General features: G+C 53.2%; 7 protein-coding genes across 7 annotated transcripts; 5 read left to right on the top strand and 2 right to left on the bottom strand.

Moving 5' to 3' along the window:
- Positions 1-247: 247 nt before the first annotated feature.
- Positions 248-3,724, top strand: PG997_013847 (endonuclease/Exonuclease/phosphatase; the record flags this gene model as incomplete). Its single annotated transcript, XM_066818161.1, has 1 exon — positions 248-3,724. The coding sequence occupies one exon, from the start codon at positions 248-250 to the stop codon at positions 3,722-3,724; it is 3,477 nt and encodes a 1,158-aa protein (XP_066663853.1).
- Positions 3,725-4,897: 1,173 nt separating this feature from the next.
- On the top strand, positions 4,898-5,872 carry PG997_013846 (uncharacterized protein; the record flags this gene model as incomplete). Its single annotated transcript, XM_066818160.1, has 2 exons — positions 4,898-5,007; positions 5,104-5,872. 2 exons carry the CDS (start codon positions 4,898-4,900, stop codon positions 5,870-5,872), a joined length of 879 nt encoding a protein of 292 aa, XP_066663852.1.
- Positions 5,873-6,226: 354 nt separating this feature from the next.
- PG997_013845 (uncharacterized protein) lies at positions 6,227-7,910 on the bottom strand (the record flags this gene model as incomplete). The annotated part of the gene is made up of 4 exons (XM_066818159.1): positions 6,227-6,602; positions 6,649-7,075; positions 7,223-7,500; positions 7,792-7,910. 4 exons carry the CDS (start codon positions 7,908-7,910, stop codon positions 6,227-6,229), a joined length of 1,200 nt encoding a protein of 399 aa, XP_066663851.1.
- A 410-nt stretch (positions 7,911-8,320) lies between these two features.
- Positions 8,321-8,808, top strand: PG997_013844 (uncharacterized protein; the record flags this gene model as incomplete). The annotated part of the gene is made up of 2 exons (XM_066818158.1): positions 8,321-8,485; positions 8,539-8,808. The coding sequence occupies 2 exons, from the start codon at positions 8,321-8,323 to the stop codon at positions 8,806-8,808; spliced, it is 435 nt and encodes a 144-aa protein (XP_066663850.1).
- Positions 8,809-9,868: 1,060 nt separating this feature from the next.
- Positions 9,869-11,534, bottom strand: PG997_013843 (argininosuccinate lyase; the record flags this gene model as incomplete). The annotated part of the gene is made up of 5 exons (XM_066818157.1): positions 9,869-10,315; positions 10,413-10,896; positions 10,952-11,145; positions 11,199-11,416; positions 11,483-11,534. 5 exons carry the CDS (start codon positions 11,532-11,534, stop codon positions 9,869-9,871), a joined length of 1,395 nt encoding a protein of 464 aa, XP_066663849.1.
- A 2,713-nt stretch (positions 11,535-14,247) lies between these two features.
- PG997_013842 (uncharacterized protein) lies at positions 14,248-17,248 on the top strand (the record flags this gene model as incomplete). The annotated part of the gene is made up of 3 exons (XM_066818156.1): positions 14,248-14,355; positions 14,471-17,089; positions 17,147-17,248. The coding sequence occupies 3 exons, from the start codon at positions 14,248-14,250 to the stop codon at positions 17,246-17,248; spliced, it is 2,829 nt and encodes a 942-aa protein (XP_066663848.1).
- A 1,002-nt stretch (positions 17,249-18,250) lies between these two features.
- Positions 18,251-20,511, top strand: PG997_013841 (uncharacterized protein; the record flags this gene model as incomplete). Its single annotated transcript, XM_066818155.1, has 4 exons — positions 18,251-18,340; positions 18,430-18,767; positions 18,859-19,183; positions 19,264-20,511. 4 exons carry the CDS (start codon positions 18,251-18,253, stop codon positions 20,509-20,511), a joined length of 2,001 nt encoding a protein of 666 aa, XP_066663847.1.
- Between the last annotated feature and the right edge of the window lie 4,687 nt (positions 20,512-25,198).

The raw sequence follows: 25,198 nt of genomic DNA, 5'->3' as shown, positions 1-25,198 counted from the left end.
CTCCTAAAAGAGCTGACTCCCCTCGCGAAATCCCACTAAACATTAGCAGCATTGCATTGCATCTTATTCTCGCGACGTGTTCACTTATACCCGACACTCGTTTATCGTATTTGTGTGGCCGCTCGCTCTTCTTTGCGCAGATGAACTGAAGGCCCTCCAGAGTAGGGGGTGGATGTCCAGCAGCCGTGGGCACGAGATGCCCCGCGGATCGATACAGCGCCCAACGCAATATATCCCACTCGCTACCATGGAGTCTCAGGCCGGCGACGGGCCTGACGACTCGTCCCTGAAGCCCGTTTCCTCGCTACGGGCGAAATGGGAGAACATGAACAAGTCTCAGGAGGCTGCAGCTTCAGCTCCCGCTCCTGTTACCGCCACCGCCGCGACTCCTCCGCCTCAAGATCCAACGCCCTCCCCGAAGCCTCCTCCGGTGCCCGACACTAGACCAGTCCGGAACACGCCCGCTGCGCAAGACGAACCTAAACCACCAACGAAACCCGCCGGCCTACAGCTACCGAGAGCGGGAGGTGAAGCAGAATATGGACGTCTGGGGAACCCACCTCCCTTGAGCCCGAGGCCAATCAAGCCGCCACCCTCCGTCTTGATAGATCCTCCGCAGTCACCCCCTAAGGGAAGGGTTTTCAGTCCAGGAGCTGCCGCCGAAGGGAATAACCAGCTTTCCTTGGACCCTGTCAAGTCTCCTGCAACGCCGACTGTCCCCAGTCCCCGATCTTTCAAAATCCCTAGCCGGCCTCATACTCCTGGTCTTGAACCTCGCCTCTCCCCGCGAATAGCTCCATCCTCTCAGCCTCCATCACCTCCTCCACCACGGCGCTCTGTCGAGCTTAGGAAGGAGCGCGAGCCGAAACCGACGCCCCCCGTTCCTCCGCCGATCAACCGCGCCGAGAAACCCAGTAACCGGTTGTCACAGCACCTGGAGAACGGGCAGAGATCGGCTGGATTCCCCAACATAGCTGCGGAAAAGTCGCCGTTCAACAGCCCACCAAGCAGCCCTGAGCGTGACCAACCACCAGAGCTTCCCACACGGCCACCAGGTCGACCAACGGGTCTTAAGCCAGGCGCACTTGCCAGGACGAATACGCTGCCGATGCACTTCGATCCGCCGCCACTCCATCCATCACTCGTTGCCAAGCGAGCCATACAAGAAGTCGGCGGGCCAGGCAAATCTACGTCAGATCCTCTTCCACCCGCGCTTCCAACACGACCACAAACCACGATAGACCCGCAGCATCCTCGCATACCAGCGACGAACTCCATGAAGCCGCCCCCGCGACCGCCTCGCATGGTTATCCCACCGACGACAACGACTTCAGAGGGCGCTACAGCCTCTGCGCAGGGAAAGCGCGTGTCGTCAAACCCAACGGCCCAGTTTGCACCGCCGCCAACGCGTTCCCATGGAAGGTCGATGACAGTGGATCGGACATCTGATAGAACGCCTGCAGAATTCCGCGAGATGCCTCGGAGGATGAACACCGTCGCTAACAGAAGTCGCCCCGCCGCCGAATCGCATAATGCTGCAGCCACGGGCCCCTCAACCCAGATCACTACGTCGTATCCCGATTCGTCGAACGTTAACCGGCGGCCACCGTTTACGAAGAAGGGCGTCCACGAGGTCTACACTAAATACGACTCTCGGATGTTCGACGTATGTGGACAATATGTCTGTACGAGTGGACAGCTCACAAGAGTGTGGAGTCTCTTGGATGGCGAATTGCTGATGAGCTTTGCTCATGGAGAAGGTGTCAAGGCCACGGCGGTAGCCTTCAAATGCGGACTTCATGTGGACAACGAAGGCTCTAGGGTATGGATAGGAAACAACGTCGGCGAGCTCATGGAGGCTGATGTAGCAACTTCGGCAATCGTTGGCTCCAAGTCTACCGCCCATGGTAGGTGCGAGATTATCAGGATCTACCGGTACTTCAATCAGATGTGGACCTTGGACGAAACCGGTACACTGCATGTCTGGGGCCCTGATAGTGACGGCTTGCCGAATCTTCACAATCCACCGAACCAAACCTTTAGACTGCCGAAAGGGCACACCTTTTCCATGATCGTAGGCGACGAGCTATGGCATGCTACTGGCAGAGAGGTTCGCGTCTTTGCCCCTACACTCGATGGTAGGAGTCAGGTTCAGGTGCTGGTGCGGCCGATGATCGCCGAAGGTGCTGGTGAAGTAAGCTCAGGGGCTACCATCAAAACCCAGCCTGGCAAGGCCTATTTCGGCCATAGCGATGGCAAAGTCAGCATCTGGTCACAGAAGGACTTCTCGTGCCTCGGTGTTTTAAACATCAGCACGTGGAAAATCAATGCCCTCGCTGGGGTAGGCAGCCAACTGTGGGCGGGTTACAATACTGGCAAGATCTGCGCCTACGATATCGAGTCAACCCCATGGGTGGTCAAAAAAGAGTGGCTCGGTCACGGCAATCCGGTTATCAAGCTTCACGCAGACCAATCAAGCTTCTACAGGCTTGACCGCTTGCAAGTCCTATCTTTGGGTGCAGACAACATGATCCGGGTTTGGGACGGTTTACTTCAAGAAGACTTCCTAGAGACAGAGATGAAGGCGCTTGATAGCCAGTATTGCGAGTTCCAGAACATAAGAACCTTGGCCATGACGTGGAATGCCGGGGCTTCGACACCCACCAGTCTCCGATATTCAGAGCAAGATTCCATGTTCATCAGGAACCTGCTAGAGTCGAGCGATTGTCCAGATATACTCGTTTTTGGATTTCAAGAATTGGTCGATCTCGAGGACAAGACGGCAACCGCAAAGCGGCTGTTCAAGTCGAAGAAGAAGGACGCCGTCACGGACCAAGAGCGGATGAGCCACCAATACAGAGATTGGCGGGACTTCCTCATCAGGAGTTTGGACGACTATATGCCCCCGGATTGTCTTTATCATCTTCTACACACCTCAACCCTGGTGGGATTATTTACTTGCATATTTGTGCGATCGACCATACGAGATCGTATTACCAACCTCCAAAGCGCTGACATCAAGCGTGGTATGGGAGGACTACACGGAAACAAGGGTGCTATTATTGTTCGCTTCATGGTCGAAGACACATCCATGTGCTTTATCAACTGCCATCTTGCAGCCGGACAATCTCAAGCAAATGCTCGACACGCGGATATATCGGCCATTGTTGATAGCGCGACCCTCCCTCCCGAGCGCGACCCGAGTGTGCGCATCGACAGCTACATGGGCGGTGGAGACGGGACCATGGTCCTTGATCACGAGCTCGTCCTCCTGAACGGCGATCTCAACTACCGTATTGACACCATGTCTCGAGACACGGTTGTGGCTGCTGTTAAGAGCAACAACCTGACCAAACTCTTGGACCGCGATCAGCTGCTCGTAGCACGGCGTCGCAACCCGGCCTTCAGGCTCCGTGCCTTTGATGAAATGCCTATACAGTTCGCCCCCACCTACAAGTACGACGTAGGTACGGACAATTACGACACCAGCGAGAAGAAGCGTTCTCCGGCCTGGTGTGACCGCCTCCTTCACCGAGGCTGCGGCAGGATCCAACAGCTTGATTATCGACGGCACGAGGTTCGGGTCTCCGACCATCGACCTGTGACCGGCCGTTTCAACTATACGATCAAGAAAATATCGCCCAAGCATCGCGCCATGACTTGGGCAGACTGCCAGCAGCGCTTCGAAGACTTGCGGGAGAAGGAGGCGAGAGAAGAGAAGTAAGTCGCGATCCCCGCGTATGACATTATGATGGGACTAACAATATCTGCAGGCTATACTATCTCATGCACGTTCTAGGCTACGATGATGCGACGAGCAGAAGCTTACTTCGAGATACTCCAAAGCGGGGACTTTCGCGTAGTCCCAGCCGGCACTTGGAATAGAGTACCAGTGCCGAAAACGAGACACCAGTAGAGGCCGAGCCGTCATCATTAGAACCGGGCGACGATTTATCAGGCGGTACGAAGGCACGCAGCCAGCTGAAGAAGGTATCGCTGCATCTGACGAAGAAACGCAACGTCAGCGCGGGCGGCTTCTTTGAAGACGTCCGTCAGGTATCGTCGGGCGAACGTAAGCTGCCCAGAGTCGTTTCCAACTAGCCTTAGAGAGAGAGAGGGTGGCTGGGCTTCGTTGTGTCAGCAGTTGGATTATTGAAATACGGTGCTCTTCTTGGGAAGGGCGCTGAGCGTTTGATAGATTTTAAGTCATGTACTTAAGGTAGATGACTATTTGATGAGGAGACGACAGGAACAGGTTTTCCGCCAACAGCGAAAACCGGAATTATTGAATAAATAAAGAGCAACCAACACGAAACCCCATCTTAGTAAGGTCAAGATCTTGTTAGATCTTGTCTTGGCTGTACTTTATATAATGGGGTGATGGCACCACCTTGACCTTGTGACCGGCTTCGCTTGAGCCGTTGTGCCTGGCGACCAGAGAGGCCTAGACCACAGGCCACGTACAAGACCTGAAGTGCGACCAGGCAGTTAGGTATGTGAGCAATTGGGATGCGATGTACTAGTATTGCTAGAGCTTCAAGCCTCTTTACCTTTACCCCTGGCCGATCGAAATCTGGGGTAGCTCCAATGACCCCTGTTCAACCTCGGCATCTCCCCGCAACTAGCTCCGTTCGAGAAGCTCGGTGACGGCATTACTGTATCGAAACAGCAGCATACCCGAACGAACACGGGGCGCGTTCCTATATAACGCCGTACGCCTGCTTACTGACAGCCTGGGCCTTTTTCTGGAATCTTGAACACTTTCAAATTCGAACCTGTCACACTGCCAAGATACAGTACCAATCCAGGGATCAGACGCGACGCGGCTCTCACTACCAATTCCAGCAACTCCGATTCGAACGATATTTGCTACCTACAGCTTGAAGCCCGCCCCAAGATGGCCGACGAAACCGCTCTGCATGACTTCCCCTCGCTCTTCTCCCTCAAGGGCAAGGTGGTGGTAGTAACGGGAGGATCCAGAGGTCTCGGCCTGAACGCAGCATCAGCGTACGTCCCTTCCCTTATTCCAATGGCCCCAGGAGGGCAATTTTCTTAGGCTACATGTAGATAGATGCTGACAAAACAACATCCACGCCAAAACAGCTTCCTCCAAGCCGGCGCCGCCAAAGTCTTCATCACCTCCCCGCAAAGCCAAAGCCTGCGACGAGGCCGTCGCGCAGCTCAACAAGCTCCCCACCTCGCCCCCGGCGCGCGCGCCATCAGCGTCCCCGCCGACAGCGCGACGATCGCGGGCATCGAGTCGCTGCTGTCGCAGGTCAAGCAGCACACGTCGCACGTCGACGTCCTGTTCGCCAACGCGGGCGCGACGTGGGGCGAGAAGTTCGACACGCACCCGGACTCGGCGTTTGCCAAGGTCATGGACCTCAACGTCAAGGCCGTCTTCAACACGATCCGGCTGTTCGCGCCCCTTTTACAAAAGAAGGCGACGGTCGAGGAGCCGAGCCGGGTGCTGATTACGGCTTCGGTCGCGGGGCTGGGGATCGGGACCCTGGGCCAGCAGGGCACGTACGGCTACTCCGCGTCCAAGGCGGCCGTGATCCATCTGGGCCGGAACTTGGCCGTGGAACTGGGTCCCCGGCACATTACCGTCAACTCGATCTGCCCCGGCTTTTTCCCGACCAAGATGGCCAACGGCCTGCTCGAGATGTCGGGCGGTGTCGAGAAGCACGCCCAGGGCAACCCCATGAAGCGGCTCGGCCGGCCCGAGGACATCGCGGGCATTGTCGTCTACCTCAGCTCGCGCGCCGGCGCCCACGTCAACGGCGCGGCCATCGAGCTCGACGGCGGCGCAATGTGGGCCAGGGGCCAGTTATCGGATGTAGCGGGCGATGAGCCCTCGGCCAAGTTGTGAGCGTGGAATGGGCGGCGTTCTATATATCAGCATTATGTTACGAAAATTAAGCGGTTTGACAGGTAGCATAGGCACTTGCATCAAGTATGTGGTGCACAAAGACGTATAGTATAACCATCGAATGGAATGTGTCAGGGAACCGACAATCATCTGTTGAAGACCGTTTCCCATGGCAAGGTAATGCTAAATTGAATCCAGCTCCGTGTATATATGCGAAGTCACCGATCTCATCTATCCCATAGTCTTTTGCTGTTCTAGTGGCTCTGCCGCCCAATTAAGTAAGAGTTATGCGAGGGATGCTGTTTGTACATGGCTACTGGGAAATCAACCTGACTTCTTCCAATAGAGATTGAATCATATCTTCCGCGCAACAAAATGGATCGCAGAGTACACCGTCTGAAGCATGCTCTGCTCATCCTGAACATATGGCGCTCTGATGTTGTCCTCGTATTTTTCAATAGTGAATCCCATCTCCTTCACCAAAGCCACAACCTCGTCAGCAGTGAATTCAAAGCTTCCCGGCTCCGCAATTCCTCGACCACTGCTGTCATCGTCCTCGCCGTCGTAACCACTGTTGGAAGCCACATTGTTTTCCCAATGCCATAGAAGGGGGCCAACGTTTATCAGGACGCCTCCAGGTTTCAGGCAATGCCGAATCACTTCGAGGTACCGGATTAAGTTTGGCGCCGTGTCAAGGAAAAAATACAGCAGCCACGGCGTCGTAAGCGTCCTTGTGCTCATTATCGCCATATAAACATAAGAAGTCAGCAGCGCACATCTGCATCGCGCCAATACCCTGCGCCTGGCTCAAGGTCTCCTGAGGTTGGATGTCCGGGATCTTGTAGCTCTGGAACTGCTGCTCGCGATTGCGGTGGTTGGAAAACGTGTGTATCCATGGGTGGATGGTGTGCTGGCCAGCTTGTTCCACGTGGTTGAGGATATAGGATGAAGCGAGGAGTGAGTGGTACGATATTTCGTTGCCTTCGCTAAGGTAGCCCTTGTGGCACAGATCAAAGACCAGGCGGCCCAGGCCAGCGCCAGGGACAAGAACTTTCCAGGGCTCTGTACGGTCTGGTTGTCGCACCTTCTCGGCATCTAGGGCGCGGAATACACGGTCGTTACAGACGTTTCGCTCCGCGGCTCCCTCGGCGGACCAGTCACGGTAAAACTGACGGATGGTACTTCTGGCCTTGTCCATGTCATCTAATGAAGCAGCTTGGTCAGCGTACAACGAGACCCGGCTTGCCTAAAATTGATGTCCTGAGAAACGCCATGGTGCATGATGGGACGATGCAGCCCCGGTCAGGGCATCAAGTGGTCCAAAGAGGCGTCACCGTGATCGTCACTTACTGGACTTTGCTACGCCCACCCACTCCTTGGGGATCATCATCTGATTCTCCTCTGCGTCACCTGCGGATGGGTTGTACACCCCAAGAGAGGCCAGGCCATACTGGACGATGGCACGGGCCAGGCCTGCATTGCTGTCGATGGCGGCATCTGTACGATCCAATGTCTCCAAATAGGAGAACGGTGGCTTCGCCAGCATCTGCCATTGCGCTTGCGGCATGGCATAAAAAGCCCTTCGCCGCAGGTGAGTGCAGTTCAGGTGTGCTGTCTTGGCATACTGGCTACGGGGTGGTTAGTTATTTGAATAGCGCTGTTGCGGATCTCTCGAGTGAGTGAGATATAATAAATATGAGACAAATCAGGCAAGAACAATATACAAAGGCAAAGAGTAAGATAGACGAGGACAATTCCAATACAAAACGGTTCGATGTCGTAGACAGAGACCAACGACAAAAGACTTGGGCAAAGAGTTCTCAAGATATGATGAAGCCACAAATAACATGGTGACTAACCTTGTGTCAAGGTGGTAGGTAACAGATAAAACGGTTCGAATCAGCGTGTTCGTTACTTACGAGAATGAGTCCAAGGCCTGGAAAATGACTCGGAGCTCCTCGGGGTCCTCGACGGTGTCTTCGACGCCGTTCCACTGGGTGTCGTCGCCCTCGTCTTTGGTGGTCTGACCGTCGGCCATCATATTTCGCAACAAAGCAGCATTGATGTAATCGACAGGTTGCTGGTATCCCGCTGACTACAACAGATGGACCAAAATGTGAGATACTGGTCTGGCGTACTCTACCTGGAAGGCATTAGCTAATAACACTGAACTTACGGGTGGTGGTGGTGGGGTAGATAGATCGTACCAGTGGACGCTGGATAGACTCCGATAGAGGGGTCAATCAGAAGAACAGCCAAACGCCCGCGACTCTATCTCCATGAGTGCACGGTCCACTCATCTTGATATCGATACTCAACTTCAACTTACATGGATGTTGCCTACCTCAGTCCTACTACCATAATCCTCTTGGCTAACCTTACTGGCCCTCCTCACAACAATAAATATTCTTCCAAGTTGAGAGAATCTACCTACGTGAGAGTGCAGCCATGGATGAGCAGCTGTCTTTCCCTCTTCCCCGGTCGATGGACACGAGAATCCATATGCGACTGATCACCAAGCCCAAGGTCATCCTCATGTATCTCACAACGGTGGCCATTGACGAACCCGCTGGACCTGCACCTATGGGATCTTTGGTATATGCTCTGCCAGACGTCAGTCAATCCCGAACCAGCATATTGCGACAAGAAGCTAACAATGTCACCAGAGATTCAACCCGGATATGCCCCTGTCCACCCCCATCTATCATGAGGAACCCACTATCGACTTCACTACTCGTCTAGCTAAAGTACTGGTCAAGAAGACCCAGATGCATGTCTATGTATCCAACTCTGTCAGCCTCGTCAGCACCGGGCTTGGCGGCACGTTCGAGGAGGAGATGGAGGCTTTCAAGAAAATCCTCGAGGTTGCCAACACCAAGCTCCGCCATCTCACACCAGCCGCTGGCGACGCTCCAAACGGCACAGTCAGTGCCTGAACAGTCAATGGAAGTGCCAGCATCTACTATAAGATACTAAAGGGATAGTGTTCGAGCGGGAAGATACGATGCTGCAGGCTGATCAGTCATGGTATCAACGTCAACACTACAGGCCTAAGTGATGACTGGTTCCCACTCAGCTAGCTGGTCTTTGGTCGAGGCCATACTGCTCCGACACAAGGGCGCTTCCTAAAGGCGTGCTAACGCCGTATCCCAGGCTGCCGAGCAGATCCGGATATGCGCATGAGGGACCTTGCTCACGTGTTGGGGGATGGCTCAGAAGGCAAGCTGCATTGGTTGAACGACATGCAGCCCTGGTTTCGAGGAAATCGTTGGGGAAACTATTCTCCTATTCAGATGGCCGAGTCGCACAGGACCACGGCAAAAGGTATCTTAAGCAACTTTACGGGCGGTGCATGGAGATCAGCCCATGCTTAGCTTACCTGCATGCGATGTCAATAGTCTACGCCCATAGGAGAAAGAATAGGAAGTGTCTGCAGTTTCATTGCTGTGGATAGAGATTCCCTTGGACAAATCGCCACCGAATTGCCTGTTTCTGCCATTGGCGTTCATCCCGCAATCGAAACTACTTTGTTTACAGAATTTCCTTACGACTAGCAAGTGTACTAGGGGCCAAGGCGGCACCGAAATCGCCGCGAACAGATAAGCAAAGCGGAGAGCCAGTTGGTCTCTCTGCCTTCTCATGTCCCCTTGCGATGCCTTGTGCCTGGCCTGTGACTGCGATGCCTATTGTGATTTTCTTCCTATTGACAACAAGTCGGCGCCTTGACTACCGATTCTCAAGAACTTAACTATTCATAGGAAGATGCCTTCAAGACTAAACGCCTAATCGAAAACATCTCCTGCCATGCCCGGCTCGCCCGGCAGTTGTCCTGTTCGAGTTTCTCTAGCGATATTTTGTTATTTTTAGAACTTCTTGGTTCATTCAAGAGCGTCGCTCTAACATCATAAGTCTTCCCATAGCACGAAGTGTGTCATGTCTGATGTTCATCCTAGATACCCTTGCTTCCGCCGCATCCTGCACTAGGCTATCAAGCCCCTAATCCAACATAGCCCTGAGGATCTGGATCTGCTCCAGCACGCTTGATCGACTGGTACCGCCTTGAGACGATTTCGCCTCGACACTCGTTTCGTATTCGAATGCCTCCGCAATGTCTGCTGTGAACCGTGAATCAATGGCTTGCAGTTGCTCAAGGGTCAGCTTGTCCATCGAAATTTCCTGCTTTTCAGACAGTGCAACGACGCGCCCAGAGATGTGGTGAGCCTCTCTGAACGGACATCCCTTCCTCACCAACCACTCTGCGACATCAGTGGCCAGCATAGTCTTGTCCAGAGCAGCCTCCATCCGCTCTGGCCGCACCGTCAAGGTAGCAACGACCCCATTGGCTATGCCTAGACTGTCCGACACAGTCTGAACTGAATCCAGCATAGGCTCCCACCCTTCCTGGAGATCTTTATTGTAGCAAGATGGCAAGCTTTTCACGGTCTGCCAAGTCAACAGTTAGTAGCTACTCTCGATACGCTACTGAGCACTCTCAAAGCCAAGGAAGGGAACTGGCTGAGATATTAATGAAAGAACTCACCATCATCAGCCCAGCCATTTGACCGAAAGCACGCCCCGACTTGCCCCGTAGGAGCTCTAAAGAGTCACCGTTGTGTTTGTTGGGCATTAGAGAGCTACCCGTAGAATAGGCGTCGGCCAGCCGCAAGAATCCGAACTCAGATGTCGAGTATATGATGAGGTCCTCAGCCCACCTGCTGACGTGGTTGGTGAAAATCGAGTTCCAGACTAGGAACTCCATCAGGAAATCGCGCTCGGCCGAAGTATTCATGGAGTTCATGGTTATTCCGCTAAAACCAAGCTCCTCAGCGATCATGTTTCGATCGATTCGGAATGGATTGCCGGCTAAAGCGCCACAACCAAGTGGACTCAGATTGACCCTTTCGAAAACTTGGCGCAACCGCTCGAGATCCTGCTTGAACGCAGCGGCATGTGACATCAGCCATTGAGACCACCGAACTGGCTGAGCACGCTGGAGATGGGTGTATCCAGGCATGATGTAGTCGCTGAAATGGCCAGTCAGTAGGGGGCCGCTTTTGGCCATAGGTGGGTCTGGCTTACAGTTCAGACTCGGCACGCGTGACAATGACCTTGAGGAATGCAACGAGTTGGCTGTCGATTTCGCGGATCCGATCGCGTAACCACATGCGCATATCACAGACGACTTGCTCGTTGCGGCTGCGACCTGTGTGCAGCTTACCCGCAGTGTCCTTGCCAATGACCTCTCCCAAGCGACGTTCATTTGCTGTATGAATCTGGTCCGTTGTGTTAGTCTAGAGAAGTTGAGTGGAGTTGAGTGGCTTCTCACATCTTCGTCGTTCGGCATGATAGCGAAAGTTCCCTGCTTCCATTCTTCCATCACCTGGAGCAAACCACGCTCAATCGCCTGGAATTCATCTTCGCTGATGATGCCAGCCTTTGAGTTGGCCCTGGCAAAAGCAATCGATCCAAGGATATCTTCTTTGTAAAGAGCCTTGTCGTACCCGATGGAGGCATTGTACTTATGCATGAGAGGATCAATCGCACCTGCGCACCGTGAGGTCAGTATACTGCGTCCGAAGCTTGTCTCCCGAGGCATTCGAACCTGTGAACCTGCCGCCCCAGAGCATACCAGCTGCCGGGGCATCCGCCTTTTCTCAGCCATGTTGGAAATATCTGTGAGTAGCGTTCGTTGCGGTTTCCAGGTCGATGAGACCAATGGAGCATATGGCGCGTAATTGTACCAATTGGCGCTCGAGCTCGAGGGCGTAAGTAATCAACGCCGGTGATGTTGAGGAATTGACACGCTCGAGATCAAGGGCTGGAGTTATCAAGGTCGAAAAGTTTGTTGAGGAATTACAACTGGTCGATCAGTCATCAGTCGAGGGCAGCTGCGATACGCCGTACGCCGGATGGCAGCAGTGACGCTGGAGAGGCCGTATTGGCTCAATTACCCCCGCTACCCCGCTTATCATCTACATACGTAGTTCTGCCTCCCCTTGCCGCCACTGACCTGCAGTCATAGGAAAAGTTTACGGGGCCGACACCGGTGTTATGGCATATATGTATAGCTGTATATATCAATCTATATACATGTATCTATATAGATAGATACATAGATATAGATATCAAGAATGCCTCTGAGACGAGGCTTCTAAACTTATTAGCTTGCAGCCAGTGTTCCGGGGGTTATTATGTGATGTTATACCAGCAACATACCATGATCATGAAAATGGCAGGCCCCAGCACCGGCACTGTCGCAAGCTACTTAGCCTAAATTGTCCAAACAGAAGCAAACAGTCCATTTTACATCATACCACGCTGCCTTATCTTGGGGGTGAGGCGCAATTGTTGTTTGCTGGGTGGAACATGGCAGGCAGATGCGATACGTGATGCAGATTCCGAGGATGAATGACATCCCCCTACTTGCTACGAACTACTAGTCATCAGAAACCCCTGGTTTGATTCACTGCACTTACTGTACCATATACCTTGACGCTGCCGATGATCCCCCTGCAGAGTAAATGAACCCAAGTGATTGGGCTGCCATGAGTCCCAAGTATGCAGAACCTGACTCAACACCTTCACAGACAGTACTTGATCTTTTTACCGTCTTGACAGTTTTCAAACGACCGAGAAAAGAAGGGCCATCCGGCATTTGATGAGTGTTTCATGAGTGTCAACTGCCAAAACGGTCTGTACCTATTTTCCTTTATATCTCGGCACATCATGCTGTGGTATTACCGTGAAGGGGTGCGCAAGAATTAAAGGGTGATGGATGTGATGATAGGAGAGAGCTTTCTATCAATCGGGTTGGGTCTCAAAGCCGCCGGCAAGTGCACACAGCAGGAAAAGCGGTACAACCACACAAACTGTCGTCAATGTTTCTTGTGCAGCTGGTGATTGGGGGTTTAGGGGTGCACAAATGGAATAGCGACGACCCCCTGATAAGGTTAGCGGTGGGTTATGAACCGATGATGATGTAGGAAGAAGGTAGGTACATGCCATTTTTACCTTCTTGGCCCTACCACAGAACCTACCACGGAACCAAGCTTCAAAGCTATATACATACCCACTTGTGTGAAGTCCATCGATCACCAAGAAAGGTGAAAGGAGTGTGTGTGTGTGTGTGTGTGTGTGCATGTACGTAAGTAGTATGCGTGTGCTATGGGATTGTCATGTGCCATTTCATGCTTGCCATCAGCCCATCAGGTGTGGTGAAAAGAGGATGGATGCCCTGGAACAAGAAACCTTTTGGCTCTCTGTACTGCTGTGTGATTGATTCATAAGACAACTCCAGGGTGGGAAAAGGGGGCAGAGAAGCAGAAAACACAAAACAAGGCAAACCCTCCAAGAGCCTTTCCTTGGTTTTCATTCACAACAATGAATACCGGTAGACCAATACATTTGCACGGCACATACATGCACACTTGCAATGAATGGCCGAATGGGTGTCGAGGACGTACATATTGTGAGTTGAGATGGAGGAGCTAACTGGATTATCTGCCACCTAACCGTAGCCTTTTCCCTTATCCACTAGGTTATCAGGAGTCAGATCCCACCTGCACCACATCCCACCAGCTGTGGGCCCTTCCTCCTTCACCTACTCTCTCCCCCCTCCTCTCGCCTCTGAACGAGCTGCCTCTCTCTCAAGTTCCCTGTGGACTCCTGTCGTCCACTTTTGGCACTTCCCGCGCAAAAACCCATTGCCCCACTGTAAGAGGGCCGCCTGCAACGTCCAACCAGCAAAGAAAAAAAAGAAGAGGGCCGTTGCGTTGCGTTGCGTCGCTCTGGTTGAAGCGAAGCTGGCCAAGAAAGCAACACCTAGCAAGCAACACCCCCCATCACCTCACCAAATGTGAATGAATCCCTACTTCCTTCACCTAGCCGATTATTCCCCTATTTTTGTTTTGACTTACAATTCTTCAACGCCTTTGAGGCCGAGCTGTCATCGGCTCCCGCAAACCGGTCTGGACCATTGATATACACACAACAACATTGAAGGTATGTACACTACTTGCTTTGCCTTACACACTGGGACCAACTCCTTCGGGGCCCTCAATTCTGCCAACCTGCTACTAGTGGAGCAAAGCGAATTGATCTCATCTCATCCTGGAACCCTCACTCACGTCTTTTTTAGGTTGCGGCTAGCAGTGCTTGACATCTCTGCCCCTCTCCTTCTCTCACACTCTCTCAACCCGACTTCAAGGCTCTCTCTTTGAACTTGTCCCACGATCGACCAAGAGTCGCAACTACGCCCCGGTGGGCTGCGGTCTACTAATCACAAGCAATTAGCCCTTTCCCACTGATACAGGGCTGATCGCATCCTCTTCCACTGCCCACTTTGTCCCGCCCCGCCACCACCACCGCGCAACAACATGGCATCGGAATGGCAACCCTCCCCCGAGTCCTTGAGCCAGCTTGCGGCATGCCTCAAGGACTCCCTGAGCGGCTTCGATAAGGCTGCGCAGAAGCAGGCCGAATTGGTGAGTCTCTATCTTCCTCACCAGGCATGAACATGATCGCAAAAACAAGGGACAAAGGATTGTGGCTGTCTGTACATACATATATATTCCTATACTAACTCAAGCCCCCAATCAGATGCTGTCGCAAGCCAAGGCCTCGCCCGACATCAACAATTATCTTATCTACCTGTTCTCGAGCACAACGCCCCCCGCTGGCCTCCAATGTACCGTCGAGGATCTGCACTTGATCCGCTCTTCTGCAGCTATCATGTTGAAGAACAACGTCAAGATGGGCTTCAAGCAAATCCCCGAGTCAAACTTGACCCCCATTAAACGAGGAATCACCATGATCCTGGAGGATCCAAATTCGCAAATGCGCAACTACGCCGGAAACATAGCAACCGAATTGATACGTCGGGGTGGCCTCCTGAGCTGGCCAGAGCTGTTACCTAAGCTGCTTGAGATGATTGGAAACGAGACCAACCAGTATTCGACCGAGGCGCAAGAGGGCGCAATGCTGACCATGGCCAAGATCTGTGAAGACAATACCAAAATGCTGGAGCGAGAACTCAACGGCCAGCGCCCGCTGAATTTCATTCTGCCGAAACTTATTCAAGCAACCAAGAGCCCCCTTCCCAAGGTTCGCGCCCAGGCGCTGACGGCCATCAATGTCTTTACCCCGAGGAAATCGCAGGCTATGCTCAACTCTATCGACGATTTGCTGCAACACCTGTTCACTCTCGCCGGTGACAGCAACACCGACGTCCGTCGGCAAGTGTGCCGAGCTTTTGTCCAGCTCGTTGAGACTCGGCCGGACAAGCTGCAGCCTCATCTCTCTGGCTTGGTCGACTACATCATTACGCAACAGCAAAGCTCAGACGAAGACCTGGCTTGCGACGCTGCCGAATTCTGGTTGGCCGTTGGGGAGCACGAGCATTTGTGGCAGTCGCTAACGCCTTACATCGCCAAGATCATTCCGGTCTTGCTGCAGTGCATGGTGTACAGCCCGGAAGATATCGCAATGCTTGGTGGTGCATCAGATGACGAGGATGAGGAGGACCGTGCGGAAGATATCAAACCGCAATTCGCAAAGAAGAACGCTGCACGGCTAGCGAATGGCGAGTCGGTGGATGCTGCCCAGAATGGAAATGCCTACGAGAAGCTTGCGAGCATGGACGACGATCTCGAGGAGGGTGAACTGGAGGATATCGACGACGGCGATGACGCAAACCCCGACGAACGATGGACATTGCGAAAGTGCTCAGCCGCCGCTTTGGACGTCTTTGCCCGAGACTTCCGCGCCCCAGTTTTCGAATCAATCCTTCCCTACCTGACAAAGCACCTCAAGCACGAGGATTGGCCCCACCGCGAAGCCGCCGTGCTCGCCCTTGGTGCTGTAGCTGATGGATGCATTGATGTGGTCACACCGCATCTGCCTGAGCTGGTCCCTTACTTGATCTCTCTGCTTAATGACCCTGAGCCCGTTGTTCGGCAAATCACTTGCTGGACACTTGGGCGGTATTCCGCCTGGGCTGCCCAACTGTCAGACCCCAGCCAGAAGCAGGCCTTCTTTGAGCCCATGATGGAAGGTATTCTTATGAAGATGCTGGACAAGAACAAAAAGGTTCAGGAAGCCGGCGCATCGGCCTTTGCGAACCTCGAAGAGAAGGCCGGCAAGAGCCTCGAGCCCTACAGCTTGCCGATCATTCAGCAATTTGTGGCCTGTTTCGGCAAATACAAGGACAGAAACATCTACATTCTGTATGATTGTGTGCAAACGCTGGCTGAGGCTATAGGGCCCGCATTGGCTCGTCCCGACCTTGTCAACCAACTTATGCCGGCCCTGATTGACCGCTGGCAAAAGGTTGCAGATGATTCCAGAGAACTCTTCCCGTTGCTGGAATGCTTGTCGTATGTGGCCATGGCATTGAATGACTCGTTTACTCCTTATGCCCAGCCGATTTTCGGCAGATGCGTCAACATCATTCACCAGAATCTTGAGGCTTCCATGCAACTGGCAAACAACCCAGCTCTGGATGCTCCCGACAAGGACTTCTTGGTCACTAGTCTTGATCTTCTTAGTGCGATTATTCAAGCCCTTGATAAGCAGAAGTCCGCTCAGCTGGTCAAAGAGTCACAGCTGCCCTTCTTCGAGTTGTTGACCTTCTGCTTAGAAGATCCTCAGGATGAGGTGAGGCAGTCCGCCTACGCTTTGCTGGGAGACTGCGCCAAGTACGTTTTTGGAGAGCTTCAGAGTTCTCTTGGCAACATCTTCCCGATATTGCTGAAGCAGCTGGATCTCGACAGTATTCTAGACGAAGAGATCGACAGTGGCTTCAGCGTTGTTAACAATGCCTGTTGGTCGGCGGGTGAAATTGCTATTCAACACCGAGAAGGCATGGCGCCTTACGTGCCTGAGTTGTTCCAGCGCTTCCTTGAGACCATGACAAATCCCGGTATCCCTAAGAGTGTCATCGAGAATGCGGCGATTGCCTTGGGACGTCTTGGCCTTGGTAACAGCGCGCAACTGGCACCCCAGCTTGGATCTTTTGCAGAGGAGTTCTTGACCTCGATGGACGAGGTGGATCCTTCGGACGAGAAAGCCACAGCTTTCAGGGGTTTCTGCGTCATTGTAGAACAGAATCCGATGGCAATGGAGAAGTCTCTGCTCCACTTCTTCACGTCCATCGCCCGCTATAGAGAAATCAAGCTGCGCAGTGACACGAAGAGCGGGCTGAGCGAAGATTTCCAGAAGGTACGTACAGCACTTCCAGCTTTTATTGCAATTACAGGTGTACTAATCTAACAATAGGTGATCGGTCTCTACCGTCAACTAATACCTCAATTCGACACGTTCGTAAACCAGATGCAGCCCGAGGATCAGCAGACCCTCCGGACCAACTTTGCCATATAGAACAAATTGGCCGCGGTGGTTTCTTACTGAGCCGATGGGCTCACCCTTGACAGCCACAGCATGCCACAACCTGTGACATTGAACCGACTGCCATTGCGCGTTGGCTCTTTTGCGCGCCTTGCGCCAGAATCGAGTTTGTCTGTCTGTGCACATTCTGACGGTGGCCACAGCCCCTTTTCCAGATGGAAAATAACTCGTTTATAAAGTCCTTTCCCGGGGCGTTATCGGAATTCTCTGGACCTCGACAGTTATCTGCAGAGGAGTGTTGGGCCATGACATTTCACTCTCAGCAATTTTATTTGCTCACGACTGCACTGCTCACTTAATCGGACATGTTGAGTACCGGGGTGCTCATTGAAGGAGGAATATCAAGCGATTCCATGTGAAGAAAAAAAAGGGGGGAAGAGACGTCGGTTAAGACCCAGTTTTTGGAGCTGGCTCTCATGAGGAAAGAGATAGCGATGACGACGAACATGGAAGAAAATCTTTGGGCAGGCAAAACGATGAATAATGCCTGATCGAGCGTGACAGTGGAAAAGTAGTGAACGACCACTTCGCTCATAGTAGATAGATACCTAGATAGCATATTTCCCAAGCTGCGACGCATTTATGCGAATTCCTCTAATATTAGAGGACAAATACAACGAGAATCATGAACAAGACTGCGAGGCCTCGAGGTGTGCTACCCTGTCAGCTTGATTTTAAGAGAAAAAAAGAAAAAAAAAAGCGCCCGGATTGGGGCTGAGATGCGATGTGCAGTTGGATCTACCAACCAGGGCGCCCCTTGGCAATTGTTTGTCCCCTTTGGCTTATTTTTGGCGTCTGCTGTGTAAGTAAGTCTGTAACCAGACCAATGCTATCTATATATACTGATGATGGTCGGTTGGGCAGCAGATAAAGTCCAATTACTGGACTCTCGGCTGTTGGACTGATGGCCCTCAAAACTTCCCTTCTCCCTTCACCTTCACCCCATCCCCGATGGATCACACTATACAAGCAGACATGAGCTATCACCACCTCAACCGCCTCCACCCGTCGTCGAGTGGTGGCGACACAGCGCTATCCGGGACTGTCAGCGAGCGGTCCGAGCCCGTTTTTTCCTTTGACGTACCCCCGCCTATTCTCATGACCCATCATCGATCCAAAAAGGAGCCGATATCGACCATCCCCATCGGCGACAGCGACGGGCCACCGGCCTTTGGGCTGATTGGAAATGGGAGCTTCTACTCCTGCTCCTGAGCGTTCTTTCGCTCGTCGCTACGGCTGTGACCCTTTACCGGCTCAGCGGCAATAGCCTTGAAAGCTGGGGCGGCTTCTTCCTGGGGCCTAACACTGTCGTTTCCATCCTGGCCGCCATCTCCAAGGCGTCACTAGCTTTCGCCGTCAGCTCTTGTGTTGCTCAAGCGAAGTGGAACTGGTATCGTCGTGGTCGGGATCATCTTCTTATCTTCGAGCGCTTTGAGGAGGCTAGCAAGGGGCCTTGGGGAAGTGTCAGGTTGCTTGGGACTATATGGGTGCGGTGCGCAACCTCCCCTCTTTTTCTTTTACACAGATACACCTTGTATCACTTGGCTTTGGTCGTACGTTCGAAATCTGACACGAACTCATAGCCACTGGAGCGCCTTGGGCGCGCTCATCATTATCACCCTCCTCGCCTACGAACCATTCATGCAGACCATCATCACGCAATACGGTGTTCTCGACGTCGACCACTCGGGTGCTCAGGCCGCGACTGGTCGATGCCTGAGACTGGACTCTGGTCGAGTGAGCTTTGATGGCGCGGGAGGTGGAGGTTATGTCTCGATCGAAAATGGCACGGAGACGTTTAATTGCGGTGTTCCCGATCCACCACGGTCTCAGCCCGACTTTGGCATGACGGCCGCCGTATACAACGGCTTCCAAAGCGTCTTGGAGAAACAGAAGCTCAACGCGACGGTCAACTGCCCGACAGGCAATTGCACTTTGACAATTTCGCTTCCTTGGGCATATGCAGCAAGTGCGCTGACATCTCCAAGCACATTGGAAGCCAAAGGTTTGAGTATATGGCGATGGATAAGGAGAACGGGTCCTACTTTGATAATATGTGCTCTAGTGCCAATTATTTCACGATAAGTCTCTACAATTATACTGCTTTCAGCGCGGGAATAATCGGCATGGCCAACCATGATGGCATCCGGAACAACGCAAGCTACGACATCTGCATGCTGAACAACACGGTTACATACCTGACGACGAGGTCCACGAAGAACATCTCTAGATCTTTCAGCGTGGCCGATACGTCGACCACCGCCACTTTCGCCTTGTTCCAGGGCCTGCGGGCTTCGGATCCGTACACCCAGGGCCAAGAGGAGTGGCAGAGGTCGCAGCCGACGGCCTTCGAGTGCCAGCTGTCCTTCTGCGCCAAGTTGTCCTCGTCCAGATACGAAAACGGGCAGGTCGTAGAGCAAGTGCTCGACTCCTGGTCCCAGCCCGTGCCGGACTCGTACAGACCCCTCCATTGCCCGGGCGACCAGAGGACTGGCGACTCGCGGTTCTCCGAACGAAACCCCTTCGAGCGCGACGACTTCCAAGTCGCCATCCCGGCGGCAGAGGGTAGCAAGAAGTACGGGCTACCAAGGGAGGGCCTCAAGTTCAACGTCTCACAGGCCGCCGTTTTGTCCATGGTAGACTGGTTCGAGCACACCTTCGGCAGCAGTAAGATGATCTACCCAGCAATAGCGCTGAACTCGTCCGTCGGCATTGCCGAAGTCCTGTTCAACAGTAGCAGCAGCAGTAGTAACAACGGCAGCGGCAACAACCTGGACGGCGTGTCGTCGGTCTTTGCGGCAGTCGCAGACAGCCTTAGCATCTGGATGCGCGACGCCGCGCTCACCTCCGACACGGGCCGCGACACCAACCCGCCGCACGTCGGGACGATGAAGCGGTGGGCCATCCACTACGGCGTGCGGTGGCCGTTCCTGGTGCTGCCGCTGCTGCTCGAGGCGACGGGCGTCTTGCACGTGTGCTTCACCATCCGGGAGACCAAGCGGCTCGGCGTCGCGGCCTGGAAGGACAGCGCGCTGGCTACGCTGGTCTACGGCCTCGATGGCGAGGAGAACCGCGCGCTGCTCAAGGAGGCCGATGCCCAGGGCCAGATGGATCGCGCGGCGCGCAAGATGCGCGTAGGCATGGTGGGCGGCGGTTCCATTGTGCATGTGCCTGAGCTGGAGCCCGATGAGTTGTTGGAGGATAACGTGCCGCTCACTGACACGCGTGGGTGGTGATACTTGAGGGGAAAGGGAGAGGGGAGGATAAGCTTGAACATGTCACCATTTGGTTTTAGTAGAATAGAGTCAACGTTGCAAATAACAGACTGGCTACTATCTAAATTTTTCTTTACTACTACGACTTGATCGTGCCTTTCGATTTGACAATGCAATGCACACGGCGCGCGTGCCTGTCTTGAAGTGAAGATTACCCCTGAATTTCCTGGCACTTAAACAACGTATCGGCATCCGCTTCTCGACACCAAGCAGAGAAGGAGAAGATGAGCTCGTATAGACGATAAAACTGCTTGGTATGAGCAATTAGGGTATCAGATCATTCTTTAGGCGCCTACGTTTCACAGATAGCGTTGGCCTTGCTTTATTAGAAGATAGTGCGGTGCTTATGCAGTCTCGACTGAGCGATACCGAAGAGTGTCCGTCAAGCAAGAGTTTTTCTGGAAGTTAGAGGATAATCAACATATAGCACATTCGAATAGGGGCGACTCTTTTGCCCTCTTCCCTGCCTCATCTGGGTTGATTGGCCCGGCTCAGCTGGTTGGGCAATGGACGTAGCCGCCAGTTCCCTCCCCGGGCGGCCTGGTATCACTGAACACAGGCTATCACAGTCATGGACATATGTTCCCTTTGTTACCTATCCTCCGGGACGGATCGTTACCTCACGGTCGGCTTGCTACCCCGGAAACTCGTATTGTCCCGAAGCGGGCAAAGGCACATAGGCACATTGCAACCTCGCTCCATAATACCGAGCCGTTCCTCCTTCCCCTCTTGGCCGACGTTGCATCATCTCCTCCGGACGACTGCAACCGTGGCAGCGCCACGGGAACCGGGTGGCCAGGCCAGAGGAGAACTGGCAAGGCAAGGCAAGCCAGGCACCAAGACACTGAGTAATCTGCTGGTAACATGAGATCTGTCTCTCTCCCTCCATCTATAGAATGGGCCGGCCGCTTGTGCCATGCGCTATGCCAGGACCGACGATTCCACTCTCCCTCCACCGCGGTGCATATAGCTATTGACGCAGTTGGGCGGTTGGAACCTCCCATTGGTCGAAGAAGATAATTGGAAAGTTCCTGACGACAAGCGACGGCTATCGTACCACCGTGAGCAATCGAACCCTGGGAGATGCAGCCTATGAGAAGTCTTTGCAAACGGCACTGTTTAGCCGCGATATAGAGAACACGAGAAAGGGGAGGAGCTCAGCCCCCTGCTGAGCCCCCTAACCCCTGCTCTTGCGTTCCCATATAGTATTGAAAGGCGGCAATGGCGCAGTGGGTATACCGGGCCAATAGTGCCAATAAAATCGAATAATCTGAAGCCAATGAACTTGTATATTACTGAACGACAGTTAGGTTTCATGGCGGTTCCGCCCGGCATGGGGTGCTCCTGGCGAAATTGGACCTTGCTTCCGTTGCCCAACCTCCGGGACGAGTCTGAAGTTTGTGCCTAGACTTATTCAGAGAACAGCAATTTGGGCGTACGAAAGTCTGCTACTCCACAGAGAGGCAGAAACCTCGAGGATTGTATGCTGGCAAGGCTATCATTGTCGATCAGTACCAAGGGTCAGCAACGACTGGCTGGAGTCCTCATCTCTTCTGATAGCCTCTTCTCAGCCAACCAACCAACCAACCAGCCTGCTCTTCGGCACTTGCTGGCATGGGTTCGACAGTAGACTCGGCATCACGAGCATGCTTGACTGTGTGTTAAATGCCGGGCAATACTGGTTGTTATTACTTCCCTGGGACTAGCCATGGTACCACCGCCTCGCTGCTCCTACCTAATGTCGTGAGAGCTCGGAGTATCAGACAGAGGGTCTACTTATCGAACAATAACCCACCGGAGAACTCTAATCTTTCTACCTCTGGAGTAAAGTCAATTTCACTAGCTGATATAGATGGGATTCGAATGCCTGTATAGCTCTGGTCCACCGGGCACGATTCTCCATATACTCGTCCTGGGTACACTGGTTTCCCAGCATGCGATTGGTATGAAGCTACGTACTCACTCACCCTGCGGATGTCTAAGCAATGCCACTCCACACCTGGTGCTGCGCATACTTGCGATTCCTCTCACCATCACTGTTGAGCAGACATGAGATGCCCTGCATGCCGGTATCGACTTATCGAGGGACAGCAGCGTCGATATGTGGCTACCTAGGTATGTAGACTGTACTTGGTCATCGCCGGGGGTGTCGATAGAAGCCTCGACGATAGTCATGGCCACGAGGAGAGGTGCATGGTTTGATATTACCGCCGAAACGGGAGAGACATGTATACGTTGACTGGCTTGGCCGTGTGTAGCTGATTCCCGATACCTCACACTGCACAGGCTATAAGTGAAATCCGGCAGTCGCTCACCGCCCGACGTCAGTGGCCAAATCCGAGTATGCTTACCGATGGTGGCTGGGAGCCGGCACCGGTTCCAAACGCGTATGGCTACGCGTATGCAGTCCTATTCCTCCGAGCGACGAATCTATCTGGCTGACACCACAGGGAGGTCCAATGGGCTAAGCCACAGCAAGGAAGAAGACCTGGGAGCCAGTCAGCCATTTCTGTTAAGTCGGTCAGCGACCAGATGCTACGTGGTGGTGGACTTTGCCTCCCTATTCCATCAACTGTGTGCGACATGAAGGGGTTTCGGCCCGATGCTGAGGATCTATCATACATACACATCTGCGAAGTGCTGGGCTGTGGTCAATTGTCTGACCTATCAAGGGCTGCATGTAGTTAACAATCTGGGGACTATGTTTCAAGGGATGACGATGCTGATGCTGCTGCTGCTGATGATGTGTTGCTATGTCGTAAGGGGAAGGCAGGACTGATCTGCAGCTGACAAGCCTCTTCGCTCCCTCATTCGCCCGCTCGCTCTCGCTAACAACATGCGATCCGGAGTCAGCTTTCGATGATGCGTCTTTCCGAAATGGAATGCCCGGGTTTTATTACCCGAGAGTCCTCTCTACTGTCAGCTGACAAAGTAGATCTCTCTCTCTCTCTTTCTCTCTTTCTCTCTGTCTAATGTGCTGTCATCGCCATGCTGGCAAGGGATGCGCAGTAAGGAGGCGCCGGCGTCGTGCAAGCAAGTTTGTCCCCGTCCAATCAGCTTTCTCCGCGGAGCGCATCACCGAATGAACCAAATGGTCTAACTCGTTCAGGTTCCCAATCTTCGAAAAATGTTCGTCATGTATGCTATCTCTGTCTCTCATCATCGTCAATAATGCGAGATCTATGTTGATTTTTGCAATGGCATCGCAAATCCGGCCTCTTGACCCGGCCGGGCTCACCTTGCGAAAATCAATCTGGATGTTTGCTGCATTTCTGCCCAGAATCCTGTTTCCAAACCCGGACAAGATTGCTTTCGTTATGCAAATCTACTCCAGACAGCGACAATCCCCCGCCTTTGACTTGCTCGTTTTTTGCTTGGCGTTCTTTATTATTTTGTTTTGGACGCTGGCTCGTTTCGTCACTCGTCGATCCCCGACTGACTTTTTGCTTGCTGCAGGATCCCAGAAGTCTGCTTTTTGTGCCTGATCCTGCTATCAGGGACTGCCTTGTCTGTGAGCAGTGAGCCAGTGAATCATGGCCCAGACCCCAACCTGTCAGACAGAACAACCACGCCGCCTCGGCTGCACGTCAGATGCAAGCTCGTAGGTAGATTGGAGTCATGTGTGCTGTGCCGCTTCTTGGGGCGCTGAGTAAAACCCATAATAACCCCCAAAGAGAAGCGAAAACGAGTGTAACGTATCGTCCTGCGGGATTCGATAGAAAAGCGGACCTATCAGACTCTGCCCCTGCAATTATAACCACCCAGTATACTCTATCTCGAGGGGCCCTTACAAGATAAACATGTCAGCGATTCTACAACACGGGAATCCGGCGCCCAAGTGTTTCTTCTTCAACCAATTACCCCCGGAGAACGGCGGTCCTCCCCGATGGCCCTCCGTCTCATATGAGCCCGACAACCTGGGTAGCATGGGTGGAATGGAGTAGAGCAGTAGCCACTATTCTCGCGCCATCTCGAGTGTCCAGTCAATCCACAGCCTGACGGTGAGATTTGATCTCGAACCTCATCTCAACATTTGCCACTGGAGCTCATTTGCAATCAAAGGCACTCCGGGAATCACCTCTCGTCGCCCTTGTTGCCCGACAACGTGCGGAAATTTCATCGCGCCGAACAATCCATTGGTAATAGAATATACCCGACCCCTTGACAGAAGCCCTTGACTCTGCAAACATCCTCAGAAGCCTGGACCTTCGCGCTAACGTCGAGTAGTCCAAAGTCATTAGAGTTTCAAATAGGGTGGGCCTTGTTCGCTTTGTATGCTTAGCTTCTTTCCACCGGAATTTGCCGCGGCGTCCCCAACGGTCCGCCCTGCGGTGAGTGAAGAGGCATGTCCTTTCTGGGTCGGATTCATTGGCGGGCTGCTATCGGGTTTCATCTTTGGAGTAGCTGAGCCCATGTACTGTAGTCAGAACTCAACCACAAACCTCTTTTGCTGCCGGAGGTGGCTCGGCAGTTCCGTCGGTGCGGATCACGAGCCCTGTCTGCCCCGAACAGCCTTACCCATCGCAGGTTCCAACGTCTTTTGACAGCCCACTGGGTATGTGATGAGCAAGTGGGCCGGCCTCCCACGTCCCTGGCTACCTGGTTCTCTACCATCTTGCGCTGTGCCGCAATAATGACCCTAGGATCC

Source organism: Apiospora hydei (genome assembly GCF_038363865.1).
Source record: "Apiospora hydei strain CBS 114990 chromosome Unknown utg000009l_segment0_segment0, whole genome shotgun sequence".
Taxonomy (NCBI): Eukaryota; Fungi; Ascomycota; class Sordariomycetes; order Amphisphaeriales; family Apiosporaceae; genus Apiospora; species Apiospora hydei.
The sequence above is the reverse complement of the archived record's forward strand: the minus strand, read 5'-3'. Positions and strand labels throughout refer to the sequence as shown.